Consider the following 23,317-nt stretch of genomic DNA (forward strand, 5'->3'; position numbering starts at 1 on the left):
ACACACACACACACACACACCCCTGACCAACAGTCCAAAGATTTTTAAATTATTATCCTAGAAGACTAGGAATTGTAGAAACTATTAACATTTGAGGAGCTGGACGATTTGTTATATCTTCTACAAGAATGTCTTAACCGATTAATTGACCAGCTGTTAATAACCAAAATGCAGAATTTAAATAAAAGACACTAAGTAATAAGCTCTAAAGAATACTTAAAAAACCTATTAATTGTGCTACGAAATGATTCCAGGCTCTTAGTCACACTGTACACCAACATCAGAAACTAATAACTTGGCTTAATAGGACTGGAAAATCAAAAATATCTGAAAAAAAGGTCTGTGTTTACCTTTTAAAAGGGTATCAGAACGCGAGGAGATCATGTACACTGATTGAGTGCAACTAAAAGCCATGTTTTTGATATATTTAGATTACAAAAAATTATAAGATTACAAAAGCCGCAAAATAACAGATTTATAAGTAATACATCACAGTCTGTGAACAGTGAAGACCGGAGATTAATCTGCAACCGCAGTCTCGTGTAAATGGGGGGCGAAACGTGACTTAAGAGGACACACATCATTCACATGTCCTCTGTATGAAAGGAGTTAAAGTCACTCTGGAGACTAGTGTCAGCAAAATAACCTGCACCTGCCACAATAATGACAGTTGATGGAGCTGGAACTCAGCAGAAATACCTTTTATTCAAACGGTGCTTAGCTTCAGATGGAGGTTTCTGCAGGCGTTGTCCTACTTTATGTCCTCTGTTCGTAATCTTGGATGGTAAAAAGAAGACAGGAATTGCTGCATTGCATACAAATGGTTTTTTAGTTTTTCTCCACTTTACAGCAGATGCTGTAGCTGAACCATAGAGTGTGGTTCACTGGGGAGCAGCTGGAGTACTGTAAATCTTAGCAGCACCAGCAGCTACAAGAGCTGTGGCCACATGGTTCACCCTACCCACAGCTCCTCAGGGGATCTAAAGTACAGTATCCCCTACGCATTGACCTGATGTTCATCAACATCGCTATGATGGAAAGATAAATGTTTGTACATACGTGACAATACTGGTGTTTAACACAGATATCAGCCTTGCGAATATAATTTTCACGCCCGGTCGGACAAACAGGTTAATTTTTTGATATCCTGTTTTGCCACTCGTTCATGACACATGAAGGCTGTGTAATCAGATTGACAACATGACATTGGACAACTTGTCTAGCGGGCTTTATCTGGAAGACGTGACTGGACCTGTCAGGCTGTGTCAGGCCACCAGCTGTGGGGGCCTGGCTGACATCCAGTGTGACACCACCCGTGGTGTTTTGTCATCTCTGCTCCCTGACCAGAGAAAGTAAGTGTGGCGGACAGGTATTTTCACAACACATGATCCTCAAAATTGCAGCGCTGGCTGTAAGAAAGAGGCCCAGCAATTTGGGATCGAGACTGCTTAGTTAGGTTTTTTTTTTTCTCAAGGTACGCCAACGAGATTGGCCACTAAGGCGGTAAACCTCACTGGATCTGAGATGTTGTTAAAAATCTCACTCAAGTTGCTTCCCAGTGCCAACACCCACAGGACATCACGCTGCACCAATGCCAATTAGAAGAGGAGCTCATGAATCTGTCTTTAACTAAAGCAAAGACTAAATATTTACTTGTGATCTGAAATGTAAGCTGTTGTAAGCAAAATTCCTTGACTGTTGATTACAAAAAATTCTGAAAATTTGTGACAGACAAAGGTTATTGTGTGCTAATCTAATAGTACCTGGAAAGAAATCTCCTACCCAGTCAGATACCTTCTCCATCTGATAAGATAATCACACAGGAGCACATTCTCCAATGCCATGAGTCAGGAAATGACCTTCAGTTTAAACAGGGCCTTTCTTAAGCATTTTCTTAACTGCCGCTGATTGTGCTAAATGTTGTGATTAACCCTCTGAACCCCAAGCCTTTTTTTTTTCCTTTCACAATTTACTCACTGTGGCCTCATTTCTCACTACAATATAAGTCCTGCACCTTGAAATAGTCATTCATAGCTACAAGTAAGGAAAAAATATTTTTTGCAGTATGCCACATGATCATAAATCACAAAAAATGAGTTGAATTTGTTTTGGTAATTTGTTTTACAAAAGTCGTAAGAAAATTGTGTACATATACAGAGCATTTTTTCATTTTTCATTTCATTTTTAAAACCTCTAATTCCAACCCTTTCTTGTCCACTCCTCTCTGCTCTGTGTAAACAGCTTCCACTCCAATTTCACAGAATTTTTGTAACGTGACTGTCGGTTTCAGCTGAGTCATTCATGGATTGCTAGTTGCGCTGAGGAGCACAGAATTTAATGTTTCTTATAGAATCTACATAGTGCAAATGGTTCATTTTTGACAACATTTTAAATGACACAGACATTAATGTAATTGTAATGAAATATAACCATTTTTAGCTTGAATTTGGTTATTTCTTCTGATGAAAGTGTTCATTCCACATAATTAATTCATAAAACATTGGACATTTTATACAATTTCTGGCTATGATAAATGGTGTAATTTTAGTTTTTTTTTTTCTTTTTAAAGAAAACATTCCTCGATTTAGGGTTGACTAAACTTGATTCTGGTATTTAAACAATTTTTTTGGTAATTTATTTTACAAAAGTCGCAAGAAAAAGGTGTACATATACAGAGCATTTTTCAAGGGCCTACAAGAACAAGTCATTTTTAATTTCATTTTTAAAACCTCTAATTCCAACCATTTCTTGTCCACTCCTCTCTGCTCTGTGTAAACAGCTTCCACTCCAATTTCACAGAATTTTTGTAACGTGACTGTCGGTTTCAGCTGAGTCATTCATGGCTTGCTAGTTGCGCTGAGGAGCACAGAATTTAATGTTTTTTATAGAATCTACATAGTGCAAATGGTTCATTTTTGACAAAATTTTAAATGACACTGAGATTAATGTAATTGTAATGAAATATAACAATGTTTAGCTTGAATTTGGTTATTTCTTCTAATGAAAATGTTCATTCCACATAATTCATAAAACATTGGACATTTTTTACAGTTTCTGGCTATGATAAATGGTGTAATTTTGGTGATTTTTTAAAGAAAACATTCCTTGATTTAGGGTTGACTAAACTTGATTCTGGTATTTAAACAATCCCTCGGCTGCTCTATGAAAACAGTGGTGGTGCTTGATGTGAACTGGAATCACATTGGCGGAGCATAATGCTGCTTTTCACTCTGCGGTTTGTGGTTGGTAGGTCCCGAGGAGAGAGGGCACTTGAGGTCAGTTTGTAAATCCCTTCTTTCCTTTGCCACACCAGGGTAGGAATAAACCACTTTTGCCTCCATCCATGCCAAAAGTGCTTCCCTTTTTCATATTTTGATCAGCAGCTTATAAAAAGGAAAAGAAAAAATGCCTTTGCAGTAATGAAGAAAGCTATTGACAGATGACTTCCAGCATACATGTTTTATTATTAATGTACTGTATGCTCTGTGTGTTTTTGTACTCATCCTAGACTCTTAAAATAGCTTCTGTAAGAGAAGTGAGGAGATTAAACCTGCCGAGAGTCTCATCATCCACGCCTGTCACTGGCTTCATTCATAAACACAATATCCACAAATCCAATAGTGACCCAGGGACATAATCACTCAGCTTCTTCATAGGGCTGCCTGCATCTCTCTCTCTCTCTCTCTCTCTCTCTCTCTCTCTCTCTCTCTCGCTCTATTTTATTCCACTCTCCCTTTCTCTACCTCTTTCTCTTTGGATTATTATTAATGCAGTTCAAGTAAAGAAGTCCCAACATCACAGTTGTTGTTTTGTGTGCATTTTGTCACATTTCCGTGCACACCCGGGAGCTGCCACGATAATCCTATTTTTTTTTTATTTTTTCCCCCCCTCCTTCTTATTTCCCCCCTGTCATAGTGGTAGCTGGGAGATATTTTGAGTGAATTCCACAAGACCTCACTAAATGCCCTCAACACTCACAGTCACAGACACACAAAAAACACATTATATCCCCTCATTCATCAAGGACTCATCTTTATTCGAGGCTTTTTGAATTTGTTGGCACAGTTTCTGATCACTGAATCATGTTAGGAGCAGTCGACAGCCGAGTAATGATGAAAGAAGAATACACAAGAGTGAATTCTTGGAAGGGAAGAAAAGGTGCAGAAAGGTAAATAGCTGATGGCTCTGTGGTTAATGTTGACAAAAACAAGAAACAAGGTCATGGTGGCAAGGTCCAAGTGCATCAGCTCTTCACATCTACAGGTGTGGCAGTATGCAAAAAACGTGGAATATAAGATGAATGTGGTGATTTATTATCACCTTCTCAGTCAGCCACATTCCTTTTGTCAGACAGTTTAAACTGCTGTGTCAATCACACTGCTGCATGGTGGAAATAGCTCACCAAATAGAGATGTAGCTAAGACAATTATTTTGTTCTTTGAAAGTCACACTGCAAAAAAAAGAAAAGTTGGGTGAACTCAAAATTTCAAGGCAACAAACTTCGATAAAATTTTAAGTTGGACAATTAAACTAAATATTTTAAGTTTTGTTTTTGAGTTTGCTCAACTCTGAATTTCTCTGGCACGCTTTTAACGCTGCCATGAAATGTCAGCTAATGTTGTGACCACAATTTTGAGTTAGCATTGATACGCTAATGGCTACTCTTGTAGCTGTAACAAGCAGCGCCGCTAGCATCAGTTAGCCGCTAGCTTCAGTTAGCCGCTAGCATCAGTTAGCCGCTAGATTTCGCTAATGACCGAATTTCACAACAAAGAAATAAGAGTTAGCAGAACTATTGTCCCGTGTTTTGAACCCCAACTTAAAGATATAAGTAACAACAACTCACCAACTTGTTTTTGAGCAGACAACTGGCTTCCTTTGTTGTGCTAACTTACATTATTGCCCTAAATGTCAGTAATTTATATTTCCAAGTTTTACCAACTTAAATCACTGTTTTAGGCCAAAAAATACAAGTTGGCTTTTTTGCAGTGCAGAGTGGCAAGATGTGAATATGTAGTGTCAGAAATAAACATCCCAAGTTAGCTGTCAAAGTTGAATAGATGTTAGTGGATATTTTTAAAGTATTTATTTAAATCCTACATTCAAAGATACATTTTGTTGGTTTTCAGATATTTTCGTCCATCAATGTGTAAAGTTTTCCGTGCATAAAATGTTTAACTTTATCTAAAAAATAATGAGTGATCCACATGATACCCTTCAAATAACCTTTTAAGCTACACCCAAAAAGTAAAACAGGAGAGGAATGGAAGGAGAAACGCAAAAGTTTTTAATTGTCTCAAGGTTTCTCATGGCGACCCTGTGTGATGTGTCATTAACCAGGAAAATAACAGGTCATGCATTTTTTTTTTTTTTGCACTGAAACAAAACTTTTTGTTTTTTTTGCAGCAGTCTTGTGTTCGCAGTTGCTTTAATTAGGAAAATCACACATCGCCACATTCAAGAGCATGGGATACTAAAATTGGTTATGTTCTTGGGGTTGTAGAGATCTAATCAATTGCGGGGGAAGTCTTTCAGCATAAAAGACCCATTTTAAGCAAAATATAAATAACTCACCTTGTGCTGCCTCATGCGCTTGGAACTGTTGTCCCTTTATGCGACTTGTTCCATCTTGTGCACAGCGCTGGGTGTGAATATACCAAAAGGCACCAAAGCACATTTCAAGGTCAGGAGAACACCCACATGTCTTCCAGCTCAGTCTGCATGCGTCTTTGCACCGCCATGAAAGAAGAGCCATTCGGAAATTGAAATTCATGATATGAGATATGCATTTTGACTCTTCATGTACTGTCGTTATAATTAAAATTTACATATTCCTGACACATTGAAATTCATTCATATTCCTGCGGTGATTTTTCACACATTAACATACATTAAAATGAGCGTTCTGCGGTATGTTCTGCCAAGGACCGCATACTAAAAGACCTTATGTGCTTTTTTTTGCGCATTCACACTGACCTCAGAAACTTTCCCAGGAAAGGTATGCAGTTAGACTTGACTTTTGACCGTGGGTAATGAAATGCCTAGTTCATTAGTCAGTCAGGACAGAAGGGCAGCAGGTTGCGCTGACATATTCATACTTGCTCCACCTGCTGCTAACCTTCAGCACATGCACATTATCCAATAAGAACCCATGGTGACACCCGTGTAACAAACACGTTAAATCTTCTGTTTTTTGTTACTAGGCTAAGTTTAAACCCATTTAACAATTCTAATCCGTTAATACGGTGTCCTGTATTGCATTTAACTTGTTTTGACCATATTTCCTGAACAAATTAAAGTCACAATTTTGATAAACAAAAAGACACATCTCAACTCAACTCAACTTTATTTGTAAAGCACTTTAAAACAACAGCCGCAACAAAGTGCTGTACATAAACAAACAGAACAAGAGACAATAAAATAAATAAAACAGGAAATAAACACTAAAATAAATAGATTCATTGCTTTTTAAAAGACAATTTAAAAAACAATAAATAAAAGCAAACCATAAAACACTAAAAACAAGAGCAGAGTCTCATGCGTGGTTAAAAGCCAAGGAATAAAAATAGGTTTTAAGATGACTTTTAAAAATGGACAGTGAGGAGGCTTGTCTGATGTGCAAAGGTAGCTCATTCCATAGTTTGGGGTTTGGTTATTTGTATTTATTTATTATCGATTTATTATTATTATGCTACTTAAAAACAAATCTAAAAAATAATTTGTTGTTAAACAGAACTAATAATGTCACAATTTTGATAGATGTTGTGGAGATGCAGAGAAAAAGGCAAATTTGTGTCTAGTTTTTTTAAATTTTAAAATACGAAATATTATAAACATAAATATTATAAACATAAATAATAATAATAATAAGCGCCCAATGTAATGTTTATGTCACATCACAGATCTTTGACATTTAGGGATCAGAAATGGTGCTATATCCCCCATAACTTTCCTTTAAGGATAACTGCACTGCAAAAAAAGAAAATTTGGGTGAACTCAAAATTTCAAGGCAACAAACTTCGATAAAATTTTAAGTTGGACGATTAAACAAAATATTTAAAATTTTTGCTTTTGAGTTTGCGCAACTCTGAATTCAGATTTCTGTCAACTCAACTGTAAGTTGTACTAACTTATAATTTAACATTGCAATAACTTTTAATCCTTACTTCTGCTAACTTCAGCAATGTGCTGAATTGGCACGATTGTAACGTCGCTTTGAAATGTCAGCTAATGTTGTGACCACAATTTTGAGTTAGCATTGATACGCTAATGGCTACTCTTGTAGCTGTAACAAGCAGCGCCGCTAGCATCAGTTAGCCGCTAGCATCGGTTAGCCGCAGACAACTGGCTTCCTTTGTTGTGCTAACTTACATTATTGCCCTAAATGTCAGTAGTTTATATTTCCAAGTTTTACCAACTTAAATCACTGTTTTAGGCCAAAAAATACAAGTTGGCTTTTTTGCAGTGTGGGTCTGGGTTCTTATGGGTTATATCTGACACGGAGCCTCAGACCCGACAGCATGTGGATGATACGCTTCATATCAACTGCTCAAAATATGAAATACCCCGAACACCAGTATTCTCTCGACTGTTAAATATTATCAGAACATTCCTCCACTTTAAACTGAGTCATTAAATACATGCTAAAAATTCATCAGTGCAACAGCCTGCAACAGTTGGTCAACAGTTGTCTGCACAGACTGCCAGTAGGTATTTGAAAGGATATTTCACAGGAAATGGTCCAATAAGGCAGTGAAGAAATGTTTAGTTGGGCCGGTGGGAAAGTTAGAATATAGATCTAGTGCTTTTTTATGAGGTTTGACTTTGGTATTTTTGGAGAAAGAACATTTTTGCACAACTGTGGTTGGAAAAAGGACAGCAAACATAAACAAATAGAGACGGTTTGTTGAGCTTTAGGTTTTATTTGATTTTATATGGGCTTGTCAAACGGGATCTGAATTGGATTATTTTATGTAGGAAAGTGGAATGTGTAAACATTTATATTTAACAGCCTCAGTCATACATTCTATTGTAATTAGACCAAACTCCTTGCAGCGATAACAGTATTGCATATAGCAGCTATTCTCAACCATGGGGTCGGGACCCCAATTGGGGTCGCGAGATGATTTCTGGGGGTCGCCAAATCATTTTGGAAGTCAGCTCTGTCTCCACTGTGTTAATGTGTTTTAGTCTTTTTGGTCACTTAATGTCTTTTTTTGGTCATTTTGTGTCTTTTTTTTTTGCTCATTTTGTGGTCAATTTGTGTCTTTTTTGCTCATTTTGTTTCCTTTTTTTGGTCATTTTGTGTCTTTTTTTGGTCATTTTGTGTCTTTTTTGGTCATTTTGTTTCCTTTTTTTGGTCATTTTGTGTATTTTTTTTGTCATTTTGTGTCTTCTGGTCATTTTGTGTCTTTTTTGCTCATTTTGTGTCTTTTTTGCTCATTTTGTGGTCAATTTGTGTCTTTTTGCTCATTTTGTTTCCTTTTTTTTGGTCATTTTGTTTCTTTTTTGGGTGATCTGAACTGTGCGTGTTAGATTGTGTTCAGTGAGCGGGGGTCACGGACAACATGCATGTTAAATTGGGGGTCGCGACTCAAAAAGGTTGAGAACTACTGGCATAGGACCTGAGAGAATTCAGACATAAAGATCTGGTGTAGGATATAAATCAACTATTGTAATCAGATTTCAGAAAAACAGACTTTAGCACCTCTCTGTATAAAAACCTCTAATACAGGTTAAGGCAAGGCTAATATATTCCATATTCCATTTCTTACCCAACTGGGCAAGTCAGTCCGAGAGGTGACAAAGTATTCAAGGACTACGTCACAGAGCTACAGTTTGCTGAGATGGCATATTTTGAAAGACAACAGTCAAGAGCAGCATTCGCTGTGTGACCTGTCAGCGTACTGAAAGACGTCACTGCTTGAAAAACAGCATGACTCTGTGAGCAAAACATTTAAGTGATGCCATGAAAAATACCATTCTGCTGCTGTAATCCACAGCAGTCTGGAGGAAACAGACAGCTCACAACCAGTCTAACAACTACCCTGGTGTAAAGCGTGAAGGTGGCAGTCTCATGCTGTGGGTGCTCTTTTCAGCGCAGAGGGACACGGGACTTGTTAGGCTGGAGGAAGAAAAGCAGCCAGTTGTGAAGTCCGATGTTATGGTGACAGTGTGTGTTCCCACAGGAGGGATATTCAGCCAGTCCACTGTTTATAGACTCAAAATCTCATTGATTAAACAAAGATCGGTTTCTGGTTTGGAGTTAATGCCGGGTTAATGCACTATTATGGGGAATAACCGTGGAATTAGTCAGACTTGTGTGTGTTTTTTGTTTCGCAGCAACGGCCAATTGGAGGAAATAAAAGTTTGCTGTTTGTTGAGAACAGTGGCGGTTCTAGACCAATTTTACTGTGGGGGCCAAGCAGGGGCCAGTGTTTAATCAGAGGGGCACATTAAAAATCGTCAAAAATTATATTTAAGCATTCAAAACCTTTTTTTATCTTTCTATTTACCTTTTATTGCGCAATTAAACTATAATACAATGTTCACATTATGGGTTCCTTTTGTGTACAATGAGATATTGTTTGAACAAAAAATAGGTAAGAATTGTTCCATCGTTCATTGTTATAAATTGTTCATTTTATTATTAATTTGACACAGGGGCCACAGCAGGGGCCAAGGGCTTCTTCACAGGGGCAGTGGCCCCTGGAGGCCCCTGTGTAGAACCACCACTGGTTGAGAAGCTTCCCTGTGGATCTGAGTGGATCCACAAGTAGCTTTCAATTTTTACCTGACACAGGTTGGCGTGCAATACAACAACATTTTTTAGAAACACTGTCTATTCTTTTCAACCTGTTTTCTTATATAACCAAATTGTCAGATGTGATCAGGTTCATTCTTATGTGACAAGGTCAGCTAATGGTGGTCAGATGATGTTACCATGTCCAAAATCAAATGCCTTAAAGAGAACAGTTATTTATCGTGCTATCAGTTATTGGAATAATTGCCCACTGAATATACACTACTGGTCAAAAGTTTTAGAACACACCAACTTTTCCAGAATTTAATTGAAAATTATGCAGTTTAATGTCTCAGTGTACTCTGAAATGAATGCACATTTGCAACATTTAAAATTCTTTATTGAGCATGATAGTGTTTTGAAAGTAAAAAAAAAGATTCAAAATCACATTTTATGTTGGACTAAAGGACTAAAAAAAGACACAAAATGACAAAAAAGACACCAAAAGACACAAAATGACTAAAAAAATGACACAAAATGACCAAAAAAAGACACAAAATGACTTACAAAGACATGAAAAGAATTCAAAAATGGAAAAAATAGCCCAAGACTCCATAGAGTTAAGTTGTTAACCCATTTCTTGTTCCCTGAAAAAGGCCTACTTGTATAATTCTGAAATGTACATTATTTTTCAGTTTTGGTTAAGCTTACTTTTTTTATTCACCTCTGGCAGTTCACCACTTACCTTTGTACCCTTTCAAGCTGTTCATTTGACTTGAACTGCTTGAATTTCAATAAAAAACTGGAAAAATTGGGGTGTTCTAAAACTTTTGACCGGTAGTGTACGTGAACTGAATAGTAAAGTATCTTTTAATTATTACTTGAGAATGCACTATTTAAATTTGTGAGTAGTGAATTAACATATTTACTGTATGAAAGTGAGAATTAATGTAATAGATATGAATGTAATAACTTATTCGGAATGATTTCTGATGACGTATATAATAATGTCTACAATGTTTAATTGTTAAGTGATTTTTGTTTTGTCTTGTGGACCCCAGGAAGACTAGCTCGTCCCACTTTTGGTGACAGCTAATGGGGATCTTTTGGTAACACTTTACAATAACCATCATTTATAAACTGTAAACAGATAGTTTATTAATGTTTAATCATCATTTATAAACTGTTTATAGACCATTTAGAATGGTAAATACATCATTTATTAATGTTTAACTAACTTAATCATGTATAAATGGCAAATAGATGTATTATTCATTTATAAACATGTCGATTAATGTAAGTTTATAGTTACTTTACCATTAACAAACAATTAAATTATAATGAATTGTTTATAAATGGTTTTAGTTGCACCGATTTTAATATTTTTAACTCCATATTAAGTATGTCAATGATTTTGAAATTATTCATATACCTTTAAGAAATTATTAAATATGTAAAGCACTTTGTAAATGGTTAATAATTGGTTTATAAACCATCTATAAACATTATTTAGTTGGTTATTGTAAAGTGTTACCGATCTTTTTAACAATAAACAATAAACAATTGATTTTTTTTTTAAAGAGGAAAGAGGAAAGAACCAGGAGGCGGAGCTTAAGTGATTAAATGAAAGTAGTCAATGAACAAGTAGAGGCAGAAGATTTAAGAATAAAACAGTCGCCCCTGACTGCACTTACGCTAAGCTCCATATCGAATCACAGCCCTTCCATATCACTGCAGTGGCTTCAGGACAAGGAAGTGACAGTCCTGGTATGACCCAGTAAAAGCCAGGTCTTAAATCCCCTTTGGAGAATCTGTGGAAAGACCTCAGTATAGCCGCTCACAGATGCTTCACTTTCAGCTCGCCTGAACCGGAGTAACTGCTCTGAAAATGGGACAAAATCCTAATTCAGATGCTGCGGGCTGATACGGACTCGTAGGTGTCGTTAATGCCAAAATTAATTTCCACACTATTGGCTTGGGTGGTGAAAACTAATTTGGAATTTGTTACCTGCATTTTATTGTCAGCCGCTCCCAAAAAATATAATCACCCCATTTCATTTTTAGAGATTATGCAGCAACACCATAAATTGTGAAAAAGTTGAGCTGTCTGGATAATGTCCAGATGCACTGTATATCCTTTCAGTTTGCCCGTGAGTGTGTCAAAATTCATTGCGAGCTACAGTGGGAGAAATACTCAGATTCAGGCTTCACTTGTCCCTAAATCGGTTGAAAGTGTGGGATTGCAGAAATGGAAGAAGGGACGCAGCACCAGGCCATATCTCTCCTCAGGCCAAAATGAAAACTCAGAGTGATGCGTCAATCACAGGACTAGTCACAGTGACAGAGACAGTAAGGGAGAGAGTCCAACAGCCAAAAGAGCCGGCTGCCTGTGGGCCTTTCATGACACGACCTTGTCAAGGTCAAGGCTGTTAATACTGAGTGACTTGAGTTTAAAACCCTCTAACGGGGTTGTTACGGTAAAGAAGAGCCATGGGAGGGACACGGAGCCCCTTAGAGAGGACTATTTGCACATTGTGTCAACACCTCCTTTTAAAACATGTTCTCATTTGTCAGTTAGCATGGCGCTTCACCTCAACCCTGCACACACTTACATGCTTGTTTTTGTCACTTAGGAGGACCTTGATCTGACTAACAATAATTCTTTGGATACCTCAGCTATAGCTCCACTGTACTCACTGATATGGCCTGGTGCTGTCTGTTTTTTTTTTCTTTTTTGATCAAGGTGTTTTTATTTTGTTTTACAGATTATAGTTTACAATTTAACATTGGTCCAACAGAACACACAGGGAAAAAGAAAAAAAAAAACCCTCAGTAAACCCCCCGCCCCCCCTCTCCCCCCTCCGAGCTGTCTGGCTTTTAATCAAGTTTAAGTGGACATCTTGCAAAAACAAAATTTTATTTAAATTTTTAATTTATTTTATTATATTTTTAATTTATTTTATTCTATTGTTGCACTGTGTTTATGTATTTTAGTATTTTAGTTTTTACCGTATTTCCTGCAACTGTGATATCTGTACAGCACTTTGGTCAACCCCGGTTGTTTTAAATGTGCTCTATAAATAAAGTTTGACTTGACTTGACTTGACCCTAAGCTTTGTACTAATAACCGAGCCTTAACCTTCAAATGTGATGGTTGGAATAGTGGTTTTCAGCTGTTTGTGCACAAATGAGAATTTAGTCCCCATATTGTCACTGACAGGCGATTGTCTCCACAATATCCTTAAACAAGATTGTACACTTACACACATTTTTACTTTTTATTTAAATAAGTGTGTCTGTTGGATTTTTATATTCTTCAGGTATTACAAACAAGTAAGGTACTGTACAGAACATGCATACTAAGATGCAAACTAAGATGCACACATTTGTACATTTACTTGAATTCAAAGCTGTCATAATATATTTTAATGTTGACAATTGATCAAATGTGATGATAATGTGAAACAGGTTCCTCATAGTGACAAAGAATCACCACCTGATTCTTCAGTTTCCTTCATCTCCTTGAAGTGTTATAGAATCTTTTAGCTCCTTGTTTTGGTTCAGTGGCCTGCCACATCCCGTACCTTTAACCCTTTATCGGGCAAAGAACCGTATTTGGTAACTTCAGTGGGGAGAGGTAATATTTCAAGAAAAAAGTTGCAAATTTACTCGATTGAAGTGGCAAATCTACAAGAAAAAAAGTCACAGATTTAAGAGATTTAAAGTGGCAAATCTGTGCGAAAAAAGTCACAGATTTACGAGAAAAAACGCTATTTTTTTTCTCGCAGATTCACCACTTCAAATGTCATAAATCTGCATTTTTTTCTCATAGATTTGCCTCTATCTCGTAATAGCCGTATCTCGTTTTTTACACATTCTGGCAGTATGTAATATCCTCCAATATTCTCTAGGGTTGAAGTTTGGAATTTGCAAGTATTTCAATGAGTGCCCTGTTAAGGGTTAAACCCACTGTATGCTGCCTGACCAGCACTTGGTGGCAATAGACAAAGTTAGCAACCAGCTGGTGAACACAGTGGAGCATTTAGCTGCTAAATATTTCAATTTGAAGTTGGTGGAGACCAAAAATGGAGCTAAAATGATATAAGTATATATATATATATATATATACACACACATAGATTCCCATATATGCACACAAGGATACAGGAAACGAAATGACTCCATATGCTGTGTTTAACCCTCAAATATCCCTTTTCACTGCAGTAAATCCAGTTCTTCCTTTCCAAAAGCTCTCAAGGTCCTCACAAAGATACATAATTATGAAACACACACGTATGCATACAGTAAAGCTCTTGGATCTTGTGTCAGCAGCAGGTGCACCTAATTCCCTCTGGAGGGCAGCTGAATGACAGATATAAAAGGACAAAACTTAATGAATAGCCACATGTGATCTCTGGCAGTAGAATGGTTGGTATGTTCTCCGGGAGATAGCAGGCCAACGGGCTGATCACCAGCGTGCTTCTAATGCTCAGGTGAGACTGACAGGTCTGCCTGCGGGTCGAGGAAATGTGTCTGATACTGACAGACCAAATGTCAGCGCTGAAATGAAATTGCCTCTTGCACTGCAGCGATGGTAGAGATATACGATGCGCTTAGTTCCCATCTGACATGCAGTAAATGCATCTTGTCATCTGTGACAGGGTGTTGTCACACAGGCAACTGGATCTGGACTTGTCATTAGGCCTCATAATATGCTACTCACCACCATACATACACAACATTCCACTAATATATAAGTGACAGCTGTGAAAACGCTGTGTGGCGAGATGTGAGGACGCTCCAACATCCTGGTGACAAGCCACTCGACAGTAAATAATGCTTAAATGTGGTCTGCATAATGAAGGAAAACTGAACACACAAAGCAGCGTGTGACTAAACACACAAGTGAGGCCGTTTCCACGGAGTGTAATAATATATTTGCTCTTTTGTCTCGTTCAAGTGCATGTCATGTATTTCGCTTAAAAAGAGGTTGAGGATCACAGCCGCCGTCTGTCTGTCACGCCTCTCTCCATATGCAACAGTGTGTTCTCCACACTGTAAAAAAAAATCAGTTTAATTTACGGTAAAATACCGGCAGCTGTGGTTGCCAGAACATCACCGTAAAAAATACAGTGAGCGTATGTAAATGTAAATATCAGTAAAAACTGTAATTTATACAGAATAATCCCATTTCTTTTAGGATAATTGTTTCATCGTGGTATTTCTCCATTAACTTTACATGAAAATTTTATATTTTTACAGCAAAACTGTGTGTTTTCTACAGTTTATGGCGGTAGAATTTAAAGTTTTATACTATTGTTTGATTTACAGTAATTAAAAGTATCTACTACGGTGATGTACAATGTTTAATTTTACGACCTATTTCTGATGCAATTTGACAGTTTTTTACTGTAATTTAAACAAATATTTTTTACAGTGCAGCAAGCCAAGTCTAATTTCCCTTCCATCAGTTTGGGAACAAAGAATACACTTGTGCAGCCTTGATTACCAATCTGCTTGTAGATCATGTCCTCGCTGGCAATTAGAAATATGCATTATTTAGTTGACAGGGACCCCCTCCCTTTTTATTGTTCGCCAACATCAAAAGGTGACAATTGAATGGAAGTTCATATTCATACACGCTAAATCATAGGGGGAAACTAGCAAATGTGTTTATGCATCCACACGAGCACACAATCACATAAACAATACAAATTTTGCAGATGCATTCCCTCTCAACATCTAGCCTTGAGGCCATTTCCCTGTGGCTTATGTAACGAAGCAGCAACAAAAACAAATGAATGTCTCCAAAGGATTGCGCTGGTATTTTTTGCATGTTTTAGCATATTTACAAATCATGTATACTTAAATTAATGCAACAACACAGCTTCTAGGATTTCCAAAAGGAATGTCTTTCTTGGCAGGCATATGCTTTTAAATGTCAGTGTTTTTTTTTTTTTTTTTTTTGAGCCTTGAACTTTGATTCCGATATTAACATGGAACATCTTTAGTGTGATAGTTTTAACATATATCAAAGTTATTGCTCTGTATTAATGCAGTTATCACTCCAGCTCATTGGCACAAAATGAGTTTCTGGCTTAAAGACAAAAATGGAAATAAAGCTCAACCCAAGCTTGAAATTGCTCCTCTGGTGTTGGCAAGTTGATGTTTATGTTTTTCTACTATGTAAGTTCACATTATACTTTTGAAGCATAGCTTCTTCCTTACTTAAATAACTTGCTGCCACAAAGGGGGGAAACATGCACAGCATTTCAGGCAGATAGTTCCAAATGTTTTAAATGCATAAAAAACCTTAAATATAACCTGAACCATAAAACCAAGTCCTAAATTGATCCTGTGAAAGTTTCAAGGGTTCTAATGATGTTTTGTTTATGCCCTGTGCTTTACTACTACACGCATAGATTCCCATGTATGCACACGGGAAAACATGCACAGTCCTTCAGGCCGATAGCTCCAAAATGTTTTAAATACATAAGTCCAACACTAACAAACCAAATTCTAACCTAAACCAAAGTCCTAAAATGATCCTGTGGAAGTTTCAAGTGTTATGATGTTTTGTTTATGTCCTGATTCCCATATATGCACACAAGAAAACATGCACAGCACTTCATGCCGATAGCTCCAAATTGTTTCTGAGTGAATAATTTGACGCTGTCCTGCTACAATCACTCACGCTCTCATTGTCTTGTTCATTTGGATGACCAATCTTCTTTACTTCTGTTTTAGGCAAGGCAAGGCAAGGCAAGTTTATTTATATAGCACAATTCAACACAAGGTAATTCAAAGTGCTTTACATACACATTAAAAACAGCAAGACACAATTGAAAACAGTAAAAAAACAGTCAATTAAAACAGGGAAATAGAAATAAAAATATAAATAGGATAAAATAAGATACAGCAGGATAAAAAAAAGAGATAACATAATAAAAAGCACAAGTCAAACATTGTGTAGTTAAAAAGTAAGGGCAGTAGAGTAGAGCAGATAAGTGTTAAAGTTAAGAGTACGCTGCAGTAAACAATAGTGTTTTTAGTCCTGATTTAAAGGAGCTGACCTCACATCTACAGGTAGTTTGTTCCACAGGTGAGGAGCAGAATAACTGAAAGCGTAGTTCTTGTTTTTGGGACACGCAACAAGCCAGTTCCAGATGACCTAAGGGGTCTGGATGCTTCGTAGAGAGGGAGCAGATCAAGCATGTCATTTGGTCCGAGACCATTCAGAGCTTTGTAGACCAGCAGTAAGATTTTAAAGGAACACTCCACCGTTTTTTCATATTAAAACATGTTATTCGGTCAAGTAAGACGAGTTGATACAGACCTTTCAAAAGCGCCACGTTTTATTTTGTGTCGCCATACTTGGTCGTTTAACTACTCGTGTAGCTGTATTTAAATAGGGAAAACATGGAGGAGTTTGGTCGCTTCTAACTGTCCATCTGTTTGGATCCTAATGAATGAACTGGGCTAAGCTAAGTGCTAGCCAAGTGGCGCCGCGCGCCAGGGCGATTGAGTGCACGCATTGAGACGCAAGAGGTCTGTATCAACTCGTCTTACTTGACCGAATAACATGTTTTAATATGAAAAATCGGTGGAGTGTTCCTTTAAATCGTACTTTTTAAGTAAGTAAGAGTTTTAATGACTCACGTGTCCTCCTTCCTGTCTCCTGTGGTTGTGTGTTTTGTGTAGGGAACATCTTTGTGGTGAGCCTGGCGGTGGCAGACCTGGTGGTGGCCATCTACCCGTACCCTCTGGTCCTCTCCTCCATCTTCCACAATGGCTGGAACCTTGGCTACGTCCACTGCCAGATCAGCGGCTTCCTCATGGGCGTCAGCGTCATCGGCTCCATCTTCAACATCACCGGCATCGCCATCAACCGCTACTGTTATATCTGCCACAGCCTCAAGTACGATAAACTGTACAGTGACAAAAACTCCGTCTGCTACGTGCTGCTCATCTGGGCGCTGACTGTGGTGGCCATCGTGCCCAACCTGTTCGTGGGCTCGCTCCAGTACGACCCGCGGGTTTATTCCTGCACGTTCGAGCAATCGGCCAGCTCGGCGTACACTATCGCCGTGGTTTTCTTTCACTTTATTTTGCCCATCATGATTGTCACATACTGCTACCTGCGCATCTGGATACTGGTCATACAGGTGAGGAGGCGGGTCAAGCCAGACAACCGGCCCAAGCTAACGCCGCACGACGTTAGAAACTTTGTCACCATGTTCGTGGTGTTTGTGCTCTTCGCCGTTTGCTGGGCGCCCCTCAACTTCATCGGCCTGGCTGTAGCGATCAAACCGGAGGTGGTGGTCCCCCTCATCCCTGAGTGGTTGTTCGTGGCGAGCTACTTCATGGCCTACTTCAACAGCTGCCTTAATGCCATCGTGTATGGTGTGCTGAACCAGAATTTCCGGCGCGAGTACAAGCGCATTGTCGTGTCGGTGTGCACGGCACGCATCTTCTTCCAGGACAGCTCCAACGACGCGGGGGAGAGGCTCAAGAGTAAACCGTCTCCACTCATGACCAACAATAACCAGGTCAAGGTGGACTCTGTCTGATCCAGAGGAATATTTAGCGGACATCAAAAACATATGCTGTGACTGAGAGTTAAAAAAACAAAAACAAAAGGCAGAGTGAGAAAAATACCAAATATAAATATAAAACAGCTCCGACCCTCTGAGCTGTCCACAGACTGTCCTATGGTGCTATGTGACCTCTGAACAATCACAGTAAGAACAGGGGTGAATATTATCTTTGTCTTTTATCAAGCACTTTTGTTTGACTCTGCAGTACCTGTAGTACAGTAAATATATGATGTCCGTTTTGTTTTCATGTTTACAGTGATGATATAAATGTATCATGCATTATACAAGTATTTATTTTGTATGAAACGTCATGTAGATATATGGTAAGATATATCGGGTTCCAGTTAAATGAAGAAAACACCATTTTATCGGGCAAATGAAGAAAAAAAAATCGACAAAACTTGGTTTTAAAATATAACCAGAAGTTTATAAATGAAGTTAACCAATTTTAATAACCTCATTTGTGACACTGTACCACTAATTGAGTGCAAGCAATGTGGGTTGCTGCTGTCTTATTATACCCTGCAATACATTAAGTGGAATATATATTTTAGTCTCTCTCTCTCTCTCTCTCTCTCTCTCTCTCTCTCTCTCTCTCTCTCTCTCTCTCTCTCTCTCTCTCTGCCACCTTGTGAGCTCATTATACTGTATGCATGGATATGCAGGAATTGTTCATATGCAAAATAAAATCTGATATTGATGGAGGATCCGCTTCAGTCCTGTGTCCAATTTACTTGCATGAAGTTTATTGAAATTCTGTTAATGCATTCAGTATTTATTCTCAATGTACGTCAGTTGGAATAACAGCAATGACTTTGGTTTCACACAGGAAACGATAAACGTTCTACTAGGTCAAAATCCATCTTTTATCAGCCATCCATCCATCCACCTTGACCTCCACTCTACACGGACCTATACTACGTCATGTGACTTCCTCCTTTGCCTGTCACAATTATTATGACAACTAGAAGTCACCACCTAATATAAATATGTCTCAGAATATGCTGCTTGTACAGAGGATTGTTTTGTATTTTGGGTTCCATTAAAAACCAGTTTAACAGGGCAACATTTACATCACTGGAACAAAATATATACAGGGTTAGAAAAAAATAATGACTTAATTATAGTTGCCGTAATGAATTAATAATAATCAGACAATTGTTATCTTAATCTTATTTTAGACAATTGTTATCTTGATATGATATCTTAATCAGATTTGATGTACAGTACAGGCCAAAAGTTTGGACACACCTTCTCATTCAATGTGTTTCCTTTATTTTCATGACTATTTACATTGTAGATTCATCAAAACTATTAATGAACACATGTGGAATTATGTACTTAACAAAAAAGTGTGAAATAACTGAAAACATGTCTTATATTCTAGTAAGCAAAGGGTGGCTACTTTGAGGAATCTAAAATACAAGACATGTTTTCAGTTATTTCACACTTTTTTGTTAAGTACAAAATTCCATATGTGTTCATTCATAGTTTTGATGCCTTCAGTGAGAATCTACAATGTAAATAGTCATGAAAATAAAGAAAAACGCATTGAATGAGAAGGTGTGTGTCCAAACTTTTGGCCTGTACTGTATGTACAGAGTGATTGTCACAGTTTTTAATCACCTTGCATTTGTGTATTTCAGGTACCCTGTTGATGAGATAGGTAGGGATACATGAAGCCCTATAAACATAGCTACTCCTCAAGAGAAGGCACAATGTGTGTCATGGTTTATTGAAACAAAATCTTCATAGACACCCTGTATATTTTTTCCTTTCCAGGATTACCACTTGTCCTTCAAGTTTAGATCTCTCCCTGCTCCAACACAGCTGATCCAAATGACCAACTCGTTATGAACATCCTGAAGCTGCTTGTAATGAAGCTGATCATTTGAATCTGATGTTTTGGAGCAGGCAGGTCAAGAGGTGCATCAGCAGAAAAGCTGGACTACAGTCTCCAGTCTGGCTCTACAGGTAAATCAGCCAACCTGGTCTCACAGAAATCCGTGAAATAGCTACGGATTTCGCTTAACTCAATCCGTGGAATAGCCACGGAATCGCTCAAATTTCCGTGAAACTGACACGGATTTTGCTACAATGCAAGTTAATGACAGTCATATCCCGTGGCCATCCCATTGATATTTGTTCCTATTGGTTTGTTCCAAGTCACGTGACTTTCAAGGTCCCAGCGGTCAGAACAAAAAACATGGCGGACAGTTCTCTCATTTTTAGTGAAAAAATCAATATTTTGACTTAGTTTCTGCATAAAAATGGATTTTGATCACATTTCTAGCGAGAAATATATGTTTTATTTTCTAAATATTCACTCAGTGAATGTACATAATCACTTTGTATGTTGGAATAGCCACGGGATATGACTGTCATTAACTTGCATTGTAGCGAAATTCGTGTCAGTTTCACGGAAATTTGAGTGATTCCGTGGCTATTCCACGGATTTTGAGTTAAGCAAATCCGTGGCTATTTCACGGATTTCTGTGAGACCATGTTGAAATCAGCATCTCTCTTTAACGATTTTAACAACATTTTAACATTAAAACTTTAATCTAAAAAGGTATGTATTGCAGCGTTGTTGAATAAGATAAGGGCTGGGTGATATGAAGAAAATCATCACTTTTTAAATAGTTTTTTTTACCAAATAACTCAATATCAATATTGCAACAATATTGTAGGGTTGACTAGTGGTACTTTGACAAAATATTTACACAATTAGATTTTTGATAAATAATCAGTAATGTTGATATAATGAACTGGTTAAAGGCAAATGACAGTCTGTTTAGTAAACGTAGTTACATAATTTTACTGTAATGTAGCCTTTAAAACCAGGAAAAGACACCACTATGCCACATTATGATATCCAAAATCTAAGACAAAATTTCACATCACAGTATCAATATCATATTGACTGGGTGCTGTCAACTGAGTGTATTTTAATTGTTCTTTCTGTCCGAGCCACACTGTAAAAAATGTTTGTAGAAATGACAGTAAAACACTGTCAAATTACATCACAAATAGGGTGTAAATTGTGTATCACTAAAGTAGGCACTTTTAATTACTGTAAATCAAAGAATAGCACAAAACTTTAACTTTTACTGTCATAAACTGTAGAAAACACACAGTTTTGCTGTAAAAATATAACATTACCATGTAAAATTAATGGAGAAATACCATGATGTCACAATGACCCTAAAAATAACAGGATTATTCATTCTAAATTACAGGTTTTGCTGATATTTACATTTAAATTTACAGTAGAAAACCCACTCACTGTATTTTTTACGGCAAAGTTCTGGCAACCACAGCTGCCGTTATTTTACCGTAAATTAAACAGATTATTTTTTACAGTGCAGTTTGTTTCAGGAGAGTGCATTAACACCTTTAAATTGTGTTTGGCTGATTCTCTACATTTATATTTTTGCCAGGTATCAACTCTGACAGTGATGTAGTTTTATGATGAACACAAAAAATAAATATGACAGGGCTTTACTGTGTCTGTAGGGCATTTTCCCCCATTTATTGTCTGTCTCATGCAAGATGGTCTCACAGAAATCCGTGAAATAGCCACGGATTCCGCTTAACTCAAAATCCGTGGAATAGCCACGGAATCGCTAAAATTTCCGTGAAACTGACACGGATTTCGCTACAATGCAAGTTAATGATATTTTTCTGGCGAGATCTTCACCACAAAGTGATTATGTACATTCACTGAGTGAATATTTAGAAAATAAAACATATATTTCTCACTAGAAATGTGATCAAAATCCATTTTTATGCAGAAACTAAGTCAAAATATTAATTAATTAATACATTTTTCACTAAAAATTAGAGAACTGTCCGCCATGTTTTTTGTTCTGACCACCGGAACCTTGAAAGTCACGTGACTTGGAACAAACCAATAGGAAAAAATATCAATGGAATAGCCACGGGATATGACTGTCTTTAACCCTATAAAGCCAAGTGTATCATATTTGATACATAAGTTTTTGAGTGTGATATTTTTTTCCTGAAAAACCTAATGAATACATGAATTGACAATTAAAAAAACTGAGCAACAAATTTCACAAAAACACCAGATGTAACAAAAATGATTTGCTGGTTCCACTGGTGGATCTGTCATTGCTGCGTGAAAACTTCATATCAGCAGATGTATGATGTTGTTTTATATGGAAAAAAAGATTTTGTATGTTTGAGGAAAATGTTAAAAGGAAAGTCAAAGTTTTATTTGGTTAAAAATATTAGGTTTTATGTGATTATGTTAGTTCAAGAAAAGCAAATTGTGAGCAACAAATTGCACAAAAAGACCTGATGTATCAAATATGATCCAAATTAAATTCATATATGAAAATTGATATTGAATTAAAAAAAAAAAGGTTAGCTGGTTCAACAAACACTCCAGTTTTGACAATTTAGAATTTTCTGGCAATTATTTCACGGTTCAGGCTTTATAGGGTTAACTTGCATTGTAATGAAAATGAAATTCCGTGTCAGTTTCATGGAAATCTGAGCGATTCCGTGGCTATTCCACGGATTCCTGTGAGACCAGGTTCGTCCCATGAGTCTCTGAGTTCGACACGTTCTGTCTGCAAACACATCTCAAGATGAACATGTAGCATAAGTGTTTGTAGGCAACAGTGTCCTTCACAGTTTGAAGGACACTGCAGTGCATAGCAGGCCGGGGCTGTAAAGCCTACTGCACATCATTGTTTGCATGTGTGTTGCATAGCGTGCGTGGGCTCCCCAGTTAGTGGAACACAGACAAAGGCATCATGCATCACAGAGGAGAACGGCTCAACTATGCATTTGAAATCCACTTGGCTTACATAACGGCCGCTGACCATCATCCTCAAAGCAAAAGCTGAAAGAGCCAGCTCCCAGCAGACTCCCTGCCCCCTTCTCTATCTGCTTAATCCCAAGAGCTGTGTGTGGTAGGAAAGGACTGAATGGGTTGTGGATGAGCAAA

The 23,317-nt window shown here is 37.5% G+C and overlaps 1 protein-coding gene across 1 annotated transcript in view; it reads left to right on the top strand.

Annotated features, from left to right (window-relative positions):
- Positions 1-18,938, top strand: part of mtnr1aa (melatonin receptor 1A a) — a 48,420-nt gene extending 29,482 nt beyond the window's left edge. Inside the window, exon 2 of the mRNA XM_059343036.1 lies at positions 17,444-18,938. Within this exon, the coding sequence (XP_059199019.1) occupies positions 17,444-18,312 (869 nt within the window). The 3' untranslated portion in view covers positions 18,313-18,938. The remainder of the gene's footprint in view (positions 1-17,443) is intronic.
- Positions 18,939-23,317: the final 4,379 nt, after the last annotated feature.

The sequence above is a fragment of the Centropristis striata genome, chromosome 1, assembly GCF_030273125.1.
Source record: "Centropristis striata isolate RG_2023a ecotype Rhode Island chromosome 1, C.striata_1.0, whole genome shotgun sequence".
Classification (NCBI taxonomy): domain Eukaryota; kingdom Metazoa; phylum Chordata; class Actinopteri; order Perciformes; family Serranidae; genus Centropristis; species Centropristis striata.